A 12600-nucleotide genomic window follows, 5' to 3' on the forward strand; every position below is an offset into this window, starting at 1 on the left:
TCTACATTTGGGTGTATAAACAATATGTTTGTTTTGAAGAAGTCAGTTTTGAGTCACTTTAATTAACCATGGTTCACAAGTCTCCCAAGAGAAGTTTTCTTGCAGGTTCAGTTGGGACTGTCATGTTATCATGGTTGGGAAATAAGGGGGACTGCAATCCACAGATTCAATCCAAGAGTGGTTGAGCCTTGGAGTTCCACCCTTGACAGAGGTGAATGAAGCCAAGTCTGTCACCTGAAGAGTGCACTCAAGTGTGCCTTTAAAGGGATCCAAAAAGCAGTTTGCACTGTAACCATGACAGTTTTTATCATCTACTGTGAAAGGAGCAGGTGGTTTTAGCAGTAGGCCCCACCAGTGACTTTAGATCTTTGAATTTGAGGAGTTTCTGCCCTGTTCACATGCAGGATCCTGAGACAATGGCAGTGATCTTTCTTTCAAAGTATTATCAGCAGAGGACTGCCATTGCAGGATGTAATTTCTTATTTTCATGAAAGCACTTTGGAGTAGTGCAAGCTGAAAGTGTGAAGGAAATTGCATTTTCGCTCTTTGATATATGCTTTAAATCTCATATTAATAAATTATTTTAAAGGGTGGTAGATAATCCTTTTACATTATTTTCACCTGCCTATAGTATTACATGTAAAGGACCAGATCCTAATCTCAGCTATACCAGTGTAAATTCACAGTAATTCCATTACATTCAATGGAAACATGATGGATTTACATTAGTTTAGCTAAGATTAGAATTTGACTATACTCTCATTCATTTCAGAGACACAAACCACAACTCGTATTGTTTTGTTTGTGTAGGGAATAGTGTACATAAAATTTGCTAATCTTTTCTTACATAGCTGCCTTCTGTTTCAACTTCATCTGTTTCTGCAACAACCGAGCCTTCAGAAAAACAACAGGAAACAACTGTAGTGTCAGAAGCTATTGAAAAAATTGGCCATTTGGGAAGCAGGTAGCTATATTAGTTTATTTAAGAATGATTTCCTTAATGTACTGGATTTTTGATATCATATACTGTTGTTGTTTGGTTTCATCCTTTCTTGTGATTATTTCTAGAAGCACGTAATTTCTGCTCTGTGTAATGGGATAAATCTTACCACAAAATATTTTTCTAGATGTTCCTTCCCATGTCCCATATTTTGTCTCTGCCTTGTAAAAGGCAGGATGACCAGCCTTTTGGTTATGTACAGGAGAGAGGCTGAAAATACTGGTTCTTCTTCGAGTGATTGCTCATATCCATTCCAGTTAGGTGTGTGCGCCGCGCGTGCACATTCGTCGGAAAACTTTTACCCTAGCAACTCAGTGGGCCGGCAGGTCGCCCCCTAGAGTGGCGCCATCATGGCGCTTGATATATACCCCTGCCGGCCCACCCGCTCCTCAGTTCCTTCTTACCGCCCGTGTCGGTCTTTGGAACAGTGGAGCGCGGCTTAGCTGACCTCCACTTCCCTAGCTACTTGTAGTTCTCGTATATAGTTATGCAGTTGTAATCCTTTTATATATATATTTGTATAGTTATACGTTTTTTCTTTGCTAACATAGTTAGTTTAGTTAGCGGGGTTCAGGAAGTAGCCCCTTCCATGAACCCGGTGCCGGAGCCCATGCACGGCTCACCGGGTTTTAAAATGGGCTCGGCCTGCCAGAAGCCGATGCCGAAGGGAGATCCACACGACTCCTGTTTGAAGTGCCTCAGGGAATCACACTTGACAGCGAAGTGCCCCATTTGCAAGGCTTTTAAGCCGAGAACAAAAAGGAGCGGGACTTTCACTTACCCCTCCACCTTGGGCGCCGAGCGATGATCAAGTGGCTGGCAGAAGCGCCTCCTCGGCACCGGACCCCGCCGGTACTACCAAGGCCTTTCGGCACCGGCCGTCACCGGCACCGATGTCGACTCGGCACCGCTCCCTTCTTCCGAGGTCGAGAAAGCCTACGATTCCTGCTGGTGCCTGACGGTTCCCCGGCACGCGCCGTGTTTGAGCCCCCTGCTCCTGCTGCTTCCGTGCCACCTGCATCGCAGCCAGAGAGCTCGTCTAAGTCGGATTGCCCGGCACCGACACCTGCAGAGGCACCGATGACATCGGCACCGTCGATTCCAGTCCCCCAGGGCCACTGAATCCGGTGCCTGACAGCTCCCCGGCACGCGCCATGGTAGAGCTTACTGCTCCTGCTGCTTCCGTGCCAACTGCACTGCAGCCAGAGAGCTCGTCTAAGTCGGATCGCCCGGCACCGACAACGTCGGCACCGTCGATCCCGGTCCCACGAGGGCCGTAGAATCCGGTGCCTGACGGCTCCCCGGCACGCGCCGTGGTTGAGCTACTGCTCCTGCTGCTTCCGTGCCAGTGGCACCGCAGCCAGAGGGCTCGTCTAAGTCGGATCGCCCGGCACCGACACCTGCTGCGGCACCGAGGATGGCGGCACCGTCGATCCCGGTCCCACAAGGGCTGTAGAATCCGGTGCCTGACGGCTCCCCGGCACACGCCGTGGTTGAGCTACTGCTCCTGCTGCTTCCGTGCCAACGGTACCGCAGCCAGAGGGCTAGTCTAAGTCGGATTGCCCGGCACCGACGCCTCTGAGGCACTGACAACGTCGGCACCGTCGATTCCAGTCCCACAAGGGCTATCGAATCCGGTGCCTGACGGCTCCCCGGCACGCACCGTGGTTGAGCTTATTGCTCCTGCTGCTTCCGTGCCGACGGCACCACAGCCAGTCAGCTCATCTAACTCGGATCGCCCGGCACCGACACCTACCGAAGCTCTGACGACCTCGGTACCGTCGATCCCGGTCCCACGAGGGCCGTCGAATCCGGTGCCTGACAGCTCCTCAGTATGCACTGTGGTTGAGCCTGCTGTTCCCTCCACACCGGAGACGTTACCAACGGTGAGGGATCTCATTGCCATGACAGAGTCGATGCTGCCTGACCCCGGCACCGCCGGTGCGGGTAATACAGTCTCTTCATGTGACCGTCCTCTGTCAGCACAGCAGAGCGGCACCGTTCATGATCACGGTCCTGCAGACACTCCAGGTCCTGTCGGCACGCCCGACACCACTTGCAGTCCCGGTGCTGTTTTCCTCATCGGTACTGGTCGCACTCGCTGCACCGGTCGGTATCCCGTTCGCCGACCTGCTATCGGCACCGTTCCGACTCCCGGCACCGCGGGAGGTACCTTGACTCCTGTAGCCTCTCCCTGAGCCTCGAGATCTCGGTCGACCTCCCGGCACCGTTCTGGTTGCGTGTCTGGATCTCGTTCCAGGTACCGGTACGCCTCCCGGTGCCGGTCCCCGGTGCCGAGTTGGGCAAGGTCCGATAGAGTCAGAGACTCTGCCTGTGCCTTCTTTTAGTACCTCCATGGCCGTCCGGACACGCATCCGTGTCATCCCACATGCGCAGATTTTATGCTCAGGACCACGATTCTGATGTGATGGCCAGCGGGCGCCAGCCCCGAAACCGAAAGAGGCTTGGCGAATGAACCTGCTTGGCCGCCAGGTGTACTCTGCAGAGGCCCTGCAGCTCTGGGTAGCAAAGCAACAAGCCTTGCTTAGCTGCGATAATTATAGCACCTGGGTGAAGGTAGTTTAGTTTATGGAGTTTCTCCCTCAAAACTCCCGCCAGGAGTTCGCTGCCGTCTTGGAGGACGGGGGAAAGAAGGTACCCAGAGCGTCCCTCCAGGTCTCGTTGGACGTAGCAGACTCTGCAGCCAGGACTCTGGCCTTGGGTGTCGCCATGAGGTGCATTTCATGGCTTCAGGTTTCAAACCTCCGGCCGGAGCTGCAGTATGCCATTCAGGATTTACCCTTTGTTGGTAAAGGCCTCTTCGCGGCAAAGACAGCCCCAGGCTGCGAAGCCTGATGGACAATAGGGTCCTAATGCGCTCTCTCAGCATGCATACGCCAGCGACCAAACGCAGGCCTTTCTGTCCCCAGCCGCCATACTCTGTGCCTAGCCAGAGACAGGACTTTGGCAAACGGCGAGGCCAAGGTGGTCGCAGACGAACGTCAGGACCCCTAAAGAGCCAAGGTCAAGGTCCCTCGCAATTACCACTGGGACCAAAGACGAACCTTCCAAGGTGCGCCTGAGGGCGATGTACCAGTCACAGGCCGGGATCCCAATCCCGCTTTCTCCTGGCGTGGCCCCAGTTAATTTCAGATCGCTGGGTCCTGCACACGATGGAGCATAGGTACCACCTTTAATTTGCTCCAGCCCTGTCCCCCTTCAGCGGACGAAAGGGGCAAGGAGTTTTACTCCCGTTATGCCCTAGTCCCCCACTCGAACGCAGGTCTCAGACCTTCCTGGTCCTGCACGGACTCAACCGGTTTAGGATAAGGTTGAAGTTCCGCACGGTATCCCTGGGAACCATTATTCCATCCTTGCCTCTTGGGGGCTACTATGCCGCCCTGGATATGAAGGACGCGTACTTTTGCAACGCCATCTTCCCTCCGCACAGGAGATACCTCCACTTTCTAGCCAACTGTCAATACTTCTGGTTTATGGCCATAGTCGCCGCCTACCTTCGCTGATGTCGGATATGCGTTTTTCCGTATCTGGACGATTCGCTTATCCGAGGAGACTCTGAGACACAAACCACTCAGCGCGTGGGCATCGTCACGATCTTATTCACAGGTCAAGGCCTGATGATTCCTATAGAGCAATCCACTCTGGTTCCCACGCAGAGGTTGGACTTCCTAGGGGCTATGCTGGTCTCCTACCTAGCCGGAGCCTGCTTATCACAACTGCGGTTTTAGGCGATGGCAACAATCATCTGAGGTCTGCAGGCTTTCCCAACGACCTCGGCTCGTACTTGTCTCAGTCTCCTGGGTCCATGGTTGCCCGCAAGTTTGTAACCAAACACGCCAAGCTCCGCCTCCATCCTTTCCAAGTCCGGCTCACCTCGGCGTACCACTCGGACAGGGAGCCAATGGTTATGGTAGTCACCGTTCCCTCGAGCACCTTAGGCTCCCTAGAGTGGTGGCTAACTCCCTCCCTGGTGTGGGCAGGGATGCGGTTTCATCCGCCCCAGCCCTCACTGCCCCTGACGACGGACGCATCATCTCTCTGCTCGAGTGCTCATGGTCACCTCCGAGCTTAAGGCCTTTGGTCTTCTAGGGAGCTGGCATTCCACATCAATGCCCCAAAAATGAGAGTAGTCCGCCTGGCGTGCCAGGGGTTCCAGCGGCAGCTGCGAGGCCGTTGTATCTCGGTGTTTACAGCCAACACAACGTCCATGTGCTTCATAAATATCCAGGGAGGGACATAGTCCTCCCCCCTTTTGTCAGGAGGCCATCCATTTCCGGGTCTTTTGCATGGCCCACTCGATGGAGCTGGTGACGTCCTTTCTCCCAGGCGTTTGGAACGTCTTGGCACTTTGACTCAGCAGGTCTTTCCTGTCTTACGAGTGATCACTCTGCCCCATGTGAGGCGTTCTGCTTTCCAGAAGTGGAGATGTTTCCTCACATAGACCTGTTCACTCACCGCGAGAGCAGGAAATGCCAGATGTTCTGCTCCTTCCAAGGTCTCTCCTCGGGATCGATCTTGGACGCATTCCTGATGCCGTGGAAAGGCCAACTCCATTATGCCTTCCCACTGTTCCCACTGGTTCATTAGGTCCTGCTCAAACTCCGCAGGGGCAGAGCGCGCATCATCATGATCACTCCAGAGTGGTCCAGGCAGCACTGATATACCACATTGCTCGGCCTGTCAGTAACAGACCCAATTACCCTTCCACCCCACCCAGACCTCATCACTCAGGGCAACGACAGGCTTCGTCACTCGGACCTGCAGCCTCTTCGCCTCACGGTGTGGCTGCTGCGTAACTGAGCCGGGGTGACAGGCAGCCTTCCACCTGGTCAACGTACCGGGCCAGGTGGAAGCGTTTCTTCTACAGCTGCAATACACTCCATCTTGCTCCTGCTGAGGTCTTGATCCCCTCTATTTGGCCTGCCTCTGGCCTTCAGCGGCAGGACATGGCAGTATCATTGCTGAGGATACACTCAGCAGCCATCTCTACCTTCCAGCCAGGCTAAGGTGGACGTTCCGTGTTCTCACACTCAATGAGTTCGAGGTCCCTCAAGGGCTTGGAGCGCTTGCACCCTCGGGTGCGCCGCCCAGCCCCAACCTGGGACCTCAACCTAGTTTTAACCAGACTTATGTCTCCTCCAGTCGAGCCGTTCACGACTGGCCCTCTGCTATACGGGTCTTGGACGACAACTTTCCTCATAGCTGTTACATCGGCCAGACGGGTCTCTGAGCTCAGAGCTCTTATGGTGGTTCCGCCGTACACTAGGTTTCACAAAGACAAGGTGCAGTTATGACTGTCAATAACCTTAGTCCCAGATTTGGACCTTAGCGTCCAAAATATGGGGGTTAGCATGAAAACCTCCAAGCTTAGTCACCAGCTTGGACCTGGTACCTGCTGCCACCACCCAAAAAATTAGAGTGTTTTGGGGCACTCTGGTCCCACTGAAAAACCTTCCCTGGGGACCCCAAGACCCAAATCCCTTGAGTCTCACAACAAAGGGAAATAATCCTTTTTCCCTCCCCCCCTCCAGGTGCTCCTGGAGAGATACACAGACACAAGCTCTGTGAATCCAAACAGAGTGACTCCCCCTCTCCGTTCCCGGTCCTGGAACAAAAAGGACTTTCCTATTCCCCCAGAGGGAATGCAAAATCAGGCTAGCCAATTCAACACACACCGATCTCCCCTGATTTCTTCCTCCCACCAATTCCCTGGTGAGTACAGACTCAATTTCCCTGAAGTAAAGAAAAACTCCAACAGATCTTAAAAGAAAGCTTTATATAAAAAAGAAAGAAAAAATACAAATGGTCTCTCTGTATTAAGATGATACAATACAGGGTCAATTGCTTAAAAGAAATATGAATAAACAGCCTTATTCAAAAAGAATACAAATCAAAGCACTCCAGCACTTATATTCATGCAAATACCAAAGAAAAGAAACCATATAACTTACTATCTGATCTCTTTGTCCTTACACTTAGAAACAAAAGATTAGAAAACAGAACTACTTCTCCAAAGCTCAGAGAAAGCAGGCAGCCAGAAAACAAAGACCCCAGACACACAATTCCCTCCACCCAAAGTTGAAAAAATCCGGTTTCCTGATTGGTCCTCTGGTCAGGTGCTCCAGGTGAAAGAGACATTAACCCTTAGCTATCTGTTTATGACAATGACCGCACCCAGCTTTCCTCCCTAAGGTGGTTTCGGCCTTTCATGTTACCCACAGCTCAACGCAATGGGCACAACCATTGCACTCCCTGGACATCTGTGGAGTGCTCGCATTTATATTGTGCTGACAGAACCATTTCGTAAGGTACCCCAGCTCTGTCACGGTAGCGGGCCAAAGGGAGGGCTTGCTTGTTTTCCTCTCAGAGGATCTCATCTTGGGTGATGGCGGACATCCACACTTGTTATGATTTGGCTCATATTTCCGCAAGCCACATCACCGTGCATTCTACCAGGGCTTAGGCTTCATCTGCCGCCTTGCTGGCTCGTGTTCCTACCCACGAGATCTGTCGCGCAGCTCCATTGGTCCTCGGTCCATACCTTTGCTTCGCAGTATGCCCTGGTTCAACAGTCAAGAGATGCTGTAGCCTCTGGCTCAGCAGTTTTCATTCTGCCACATTTCACTCCGACCCCACCGCCTATGTAAGGCTTGGGATTCACCTAACTGGAATGGATATGAGCAATCACTCGAAGAAGAAAAGACGGTTACTCACCTTTGTAACTGTTGTTCTTCGAGATGTGTTGCTCATATCCATTCCACACCCGCCCTCCTTCCCCACTGTCGGAGTAGCCGGCAAGAAGGAACTGAGGAGCGGGTGGGCCGGCAGGGGTATATATCAAGCGCCATGATGGCGCCACTCTAGGGGGCGACCTGCCGGCCCACTGAGTTGCTAGGGTAAAAGTTTTCCGACGAATATGCACGCACGGCGCACACACCTAACTGGAATGGATATGAGCAACACATCTCGAAGAACAACAGTTACAAAGGTGAGTAACCGTCTTTTTTCTTAAAAGTTCAACAGACTTTTCTGCTATAGTCCAGGTGAGAGTGGGTGTGTGATGGGGTTTATCAACCCTGCACCAGCGAGGCCAGGGTTAAGGAGCCACTCTGGACACAGGAAGCCTCGCCTTTGCTAGGCATGTTTCCAGTGGTGGGAGCATTCAAAGAGGAAGTAGCTCAGCAGTGGAGGAGATTCCAGAGACAGACCAGAGAAGAGCACAGGAAGGCCTGATTTTGCAAAACAGTTCATCCTCCAAATGGATTCCACCAAGATGGGCCCCAGGGCCATATTGTCCGAGGAGGTGGATGGCAAAGAACATCCAGTACTGTATGTAAGCAGGAAGCTGTTCCCCTGGAAAACCAAATACTTGAGAATTGAGAAGGAGATGCAAGCAGAATAAAGTTCAGACCAGTAATATATATATATTTGGTGCTATAAAGTGCAAAGTCACAAAGCTGAAAACAGTTATGAGCTAAGTCAGCTGGGAGGAAGAATTTAACAAAGAAAAATGTGAATGATAACTAGGACTCATTTAAGAACACCTTACTAGATTGCCCAAATAGCCACAGAGAAGGTTGTGCCGGTTAACAAAACAACCTGGTTTAGAGGAGACATGAAGGCAGCTATTATATACTTACTGAATATTTTATATATCTATAGGGTCAGCCTAAGGGTGATCCTCCACCAAAGAAACAGTCTCATAAACAAAAACCCAGGGGGGTACCTTTCGCTGCCCCCCTCACTAGGGCAAAGTGTCATCCTGTTGGTTGCCCTGAGGTGTCAGTCCTTCCCGTAGCAGGCACTCAGTTTTGGCTGTCTCCTCTATGAGAAGGAACACAGCTTCTCATCCTGGACCAGTTTATTTCCCTGTTGCCACAAGCCTGGCAGCAACTTGTCTTTCTTTCTCTCTCTCTCCCTCTCCCCCTTGTTCTCCCCAGAGGAGAGGTTTTTAAAGGCCTCAGGCAGCGCTTAATTGGATTCCGGTGTCCATAATTGATCTGAGGTAACTACTTCTCAGCTTGTAGGAAAAAAGGCCTTTAACATTCTAGGGCTAATATATCAGCCTTCCAGGACCCTCTTGCAGCCATCTGGCCTGACTTTGTGACAACAGATATCTATCTATCTATCTATCTATCTATCTATCTATCTATCTATCTATCTATCTATCTAAAACAAATTCCAGAAGGGGGAAGCTGAAAGAAAGGAATATGAATTAGAAGTTAGGAATTGTAGAAAATTGATAAGGGAAATCAAAGGGCGCAAGGAAAACTCTACGACCAGCAAAGTTAGACAATAAAAAGGAGTTTTTTCAATATATTAGAAACTCATAGACTCTAGGACTGGAAGGGACCTCGAGAGGTCATCGAGTCCAGTCCCCTGCCCTCATGGCAGGACCAAATACTGTCTAGACCATCCCTAATAGACATTTATCTAACCTACTCTTAAATATCTCCAGAGATGGAGATTCCACAACTTCCCTAGGCAATCTATTCCAGTGTTTAACTACCCTGACAGTTAGGAACTTTTTCCTAATGTCCAACCTAAATCTCCCTTGCTGCAGTTTAAGCCCATTGCTTCTTGTTCTATCATTGGAGGCTAAGGTGAACAAGTTTTCTCCCTCCTCCTGATGACACCCTTTTAGATACCTGAAAACTGCTATCATGTCCCCTCTCAGTCTTCTCTTTTCCAAACTAAACAAACCCAATTCCTTCAGCCTTCCTTCATAGGTCATGTTCTCAAGACCTTTAATCATTCTCGTTGCTCTTCTCTGGACCCTCTCCAGTTTCTCCACATCTTTCTTGAAATGCGGTGCCCAGAACTGAACACAATACTCCAGTTGAGGCCTAACCAGTGCAGAGTAAAGCGGAAGAATGACTTCTCGTGTCTTGTTTACAACACACCTGTTAATGCAACCCAGAATCACGTTTGCTTTTTTTGCAACAGTATCCCACTGTTGACTCATATTAAGCTTGTGGTCCACTATGACCCCTAGATCTCTTTCTACCATACTCCTTCCTAGACAGTCTCCTCCCATTCTGTATGTGTGAAACTGATTGTTCCTTCCTAAGTGGAGCACTTTGCATTTATCTTTATTGAACTTCATCCTGTTTACTTCAGACCATTTCTCCAATTTGTCCAGATCGTTTTGAATTTTGACCCTGTCCTCCAAAGCAGTTGCAATCCCTCCCAGTTTGGTATCATCCGCAAACTTAATAAGCGTACTTTCTATGCCAACATCTAAATCGTTGATGAAGATATTGAACAGAGCCGGTCCCAAAACAGACCCCTGCGGAACCCCACTTGTTATATCTTTCCAGCAGGATTGGGAGCCATTAATAACTACTCTCTGAGTACGGTTATCCAGCCAGTTATGCACCCACCTTATAGTAGCCCCATCTAAATTGTACTTTCCTAGTTTATCTATAAGAATATCATGCGAGATCGTATCAAATGCCTTACTAAAGTCTAGGTATATCACATCCACCGCTTCTCCCTTATTCACAAGGCTCATTATCCTATCAAAGAATGCTATCAGATTAGTTTCACACCATTTGTTCTTTACAAATCCATGCTGGCTAAATGAATCCTGAAAATTGTATTAATCCACTACTTGATGAAAATGATAGAATTTTCAATAATAATGCAGAAAAGGCAGAAGTGTTCAATAAATATTTCTGTTCTGTATTGTGGAAACATTAGATGACATAGTCTCATCATATGGTGATGATAACGCTCTTTCCATTCCACTAATGTCTCTGGAGGTTGTTACACAGAAGTTACTAAAGTTAGACCTTAAATCAGCAGGTCCAGGTAACCTGCATTCAAGAGTTTTTTAAAACAGCTGCCTGAAGAGCTCACTGAACCATTTATGTTGATTTTCAATAAGTCTTGGAGCACTGGGAAGTTTCAGAAAACTAGAAGACAGCTATTGTTGTGCCATTTTTTAAAAAAAGTCAGTGAGATGACAGGGATAATTATACGCCTGTCAGTCTTAAATTGATCCTGAGTAATGGAGCAACTGATATGAGACTCCCATTAATAAACAATTAAAGGAGAGTAATGTAATTAATGCCAATCAACATGGATTTATGGAAAATAGATCATTCCTAACTTGATATCTTTTTCTGATGAGTTTACAAGTTTAGTTGATACAGGTAATAGTGTTAATGTAATAGACTTTTGTAAGGTGTTTGACTTGGTACTGCACAACATTTTGATTAAAAATCTAGAATGATATAAAATTAAAACGGCACACATTAAATGGATGAAAAACTGGCTAAGTGATAGGTCTCAACATGAAATTGTAAATGGGAAATCATAGAGTGGGTCTGTTTCCAGTGGGGTCCCATAGGGATCAGTTCTTGTCTCTATGCTAGTCAACATTTGTATCAATGCTCTGGAAAGAAACATAAAATCATCACTGATAAAGTTTGTAGATGACACAAAAATTGGAAAAGTGGTAAATAATGAAGAGGACAGGTCACTGATACAGAACAATCTGGATTGCTTAGTAAACTATGCACAAACAAACAATATGCATTTAATACAGCTAAATGTAAATGTGTACGGTGATGGGTTCGGTCACAGAGACTCCTTTTGGACTGTCACCTGATGTGCTGAAACTACCTCTGAGCCCATTTTCTTTGCCAGCTTGGGACTCCAGAACCCCGTCTTGTTGAGTCAGACACGCTAGCCTGCTGCAACACAGACCCAGGGTCTGAACCACACCCCCAAAGCTGCAGACGTAACTGAAAACAGCTCAGGAAGTACTCCTATCTCCAGCACCCAGACACTCAGTTCCCAGTGGGATCCAAACCCCAAATAAATCCATTTTACTCTGTATAAAGCTTATACAGGGTTAATTCATAAATTGTCTGCCCTCTGTAACACTGATAGAGAGAGATGCACAGCTGTTTGCTCCCCAACTATTAATCACTTATTCTGGGTTAATTAATAAACAAAAAATGATATTCAGTATAAAAAGTAGGATTTAAGTGGTTTCAAGTAATAGCAGACAGAACAAAGTAAGTTACCAAGCAAAATAAAACAAAACACGCAAGTCTAAGCCTAATACATTAAGAAACTGAATACAGGTAAATCTCACCCGCAGTGATGTTCCAAGAAGCTTCTTTCACAGACTATACTTCTTCCTAGTCTGGGCCCAATCCTTTCCCCAGCACATTCCTTGTTAGTTCCCGCTGAGGTGATAACTAGGAATTTCTCATGACTGGCAGTCCCCTTTGTTCTGTTCCACCCCCTTTTATTGCTTTGGCCTAAGGCAGGAATCTTTTGTCTCTCTGGGTCTCCACCCCCTATCTAAATGGAAAAGCACCAGGTTTAAGATGGATTCCAGTTCAGGTGATCACATGTCACTGTAAGACCTCCTTCTTCATTACCTAGTTCCTGGAAGACAGGTACACAGGAAGGCTTGCAGGTAAACAAACCCATTCACAGTTCATTGATTGTGAAGCATCCTTAATGGCTTTCACTTAACATGTTTACATCAGTAATACAAGTTTATATCTTATTCTCCTAACTCGAGACACAGAAATAATATATGCAAACAAATAGGATGA

At 48.4% G+C, this 12600-nt stretch overlaps 1 protein-coding gene across 3 annotated transcripts in view; it reads left to right on the plus strand.

The window, feature by feature from the left end:
• KIAA0556 (KIAA0556 ortholog) overlaps nt 1-12600 on the plus strand; it is a 187336-nt gene that overhangs the window by 68438 nt on the left and 106298 nt on the right. For all 3 annotated transcript variants that reach the window (XM_030579222.1, XM_030579224.1, XM_030579223.1), the window contains exon 10: nt 852-964. In XM_030579222.1, the coding sequence (XP_030435082.1) occupies nt 852-964 (113 nt within the window). The remainder of the gene's footprint in view (nt 1-851; nt 965-12600) is intronic.

This window comes from Gopherus evgoodei, chromosome 10 (genome assembly GCF_007399415.2).
Source record: "Gopherus evgoodei ecotype Sinaloan lineage chromosome 10, rGopEvg1_v1.p, whole genome shotgun sequence".
Classification (NCBI taxonomy): Eukaryota; Metazoa; Chordata; order Testudines; family Testudinidae; genus Gopherus; species Gopherus evgoodei.